General features: G+C 53.9%; 1 protein-coding gene across 1 annotated transcript in view; it reads left to right on the top strand.

The window, feature by feature from the left end:
• Positions 1-419: 419 nt before the first annotated feature.
• Positions 420-594, top strand: part of LOC102753075 (cytochrome b5 reductase 4) — a 75,356-nt gene continuing 75,181 nt past the window's right edge. Inside the window, exon 1 of the mRNA XM_015570288.1 lies at positions 420-542. Within this exon, the coding sequence (XP_015425774.1) occupies positions 420-542 (123 nt within the window). The remainder of the gene's footprint in view (positions 543-594) is intronic.

Consider the following 594-nt stretch of genomic DNA (forward strand, 5'->3'; position numbering starts at 1 on the left):
TATCTTTCAGGGAAGGCAGGAAGTTAGATGAAGAGGGAAAACTCATGAGCAGGCGAATGGAGCAGACTTTACTAACATCTTTGACTCATACTGTCAGTCATTAGCGGGGGGGTTCTTAAAGATGAAGTTTTCTCTTCACCTCACAGGAGTGGCTGTTTGCATTTGACACCTTGGTTTTTAAAGCTTCCCTTTCCTGTACAGCTTGGTGCCTTAGAGGAGAGAGTTTCAGAGAAATCAGAATTCTAAGTTGTGTAATGGTAGTGCTTGTTTAACAATGGACAGGCACTTGTGGGTGAGTCCGCAAGCATTTGGTCTTAGATGCGGTCAGCACCAAGGCTAAGGAACAGTTTCACGCTTATCTTACGCAGAATAGCTGTCACGTCCCCGCGGTGCTGAAGTTCAGGCAGAACTAACGGAGCATGCGTACTTTCCCCTGGTTCCGCGTCCCCTCCCCATCTAACTCCCTGTCCGTCACGTTGGCCCCGCCCTCCGCGACTCGACGTGCTGCGTCATGGCGCGCCTCACCCCGGGCGACCCCGGAAGTGGGTCGGGGGCTTGGCCTCTGCCCGGCCTCGGAGGCGGGGGGGGAGGGTG

Source organism: Myotis davidii, unplaced genomic scaffold, assembly GCF_000327345.1.
Source record: "Myotis davidii unplaced genomic scaffold, ASM32734v1 scaffold185, whole genome shotgun sequence".
NCBI classification, from domain to species: domain Eukaryota; kingdom Metazoa; phylum Chordata; class Mammalia; order Chiroptera; family Vespertilionidae; genus Myotis; species Myotis davidii.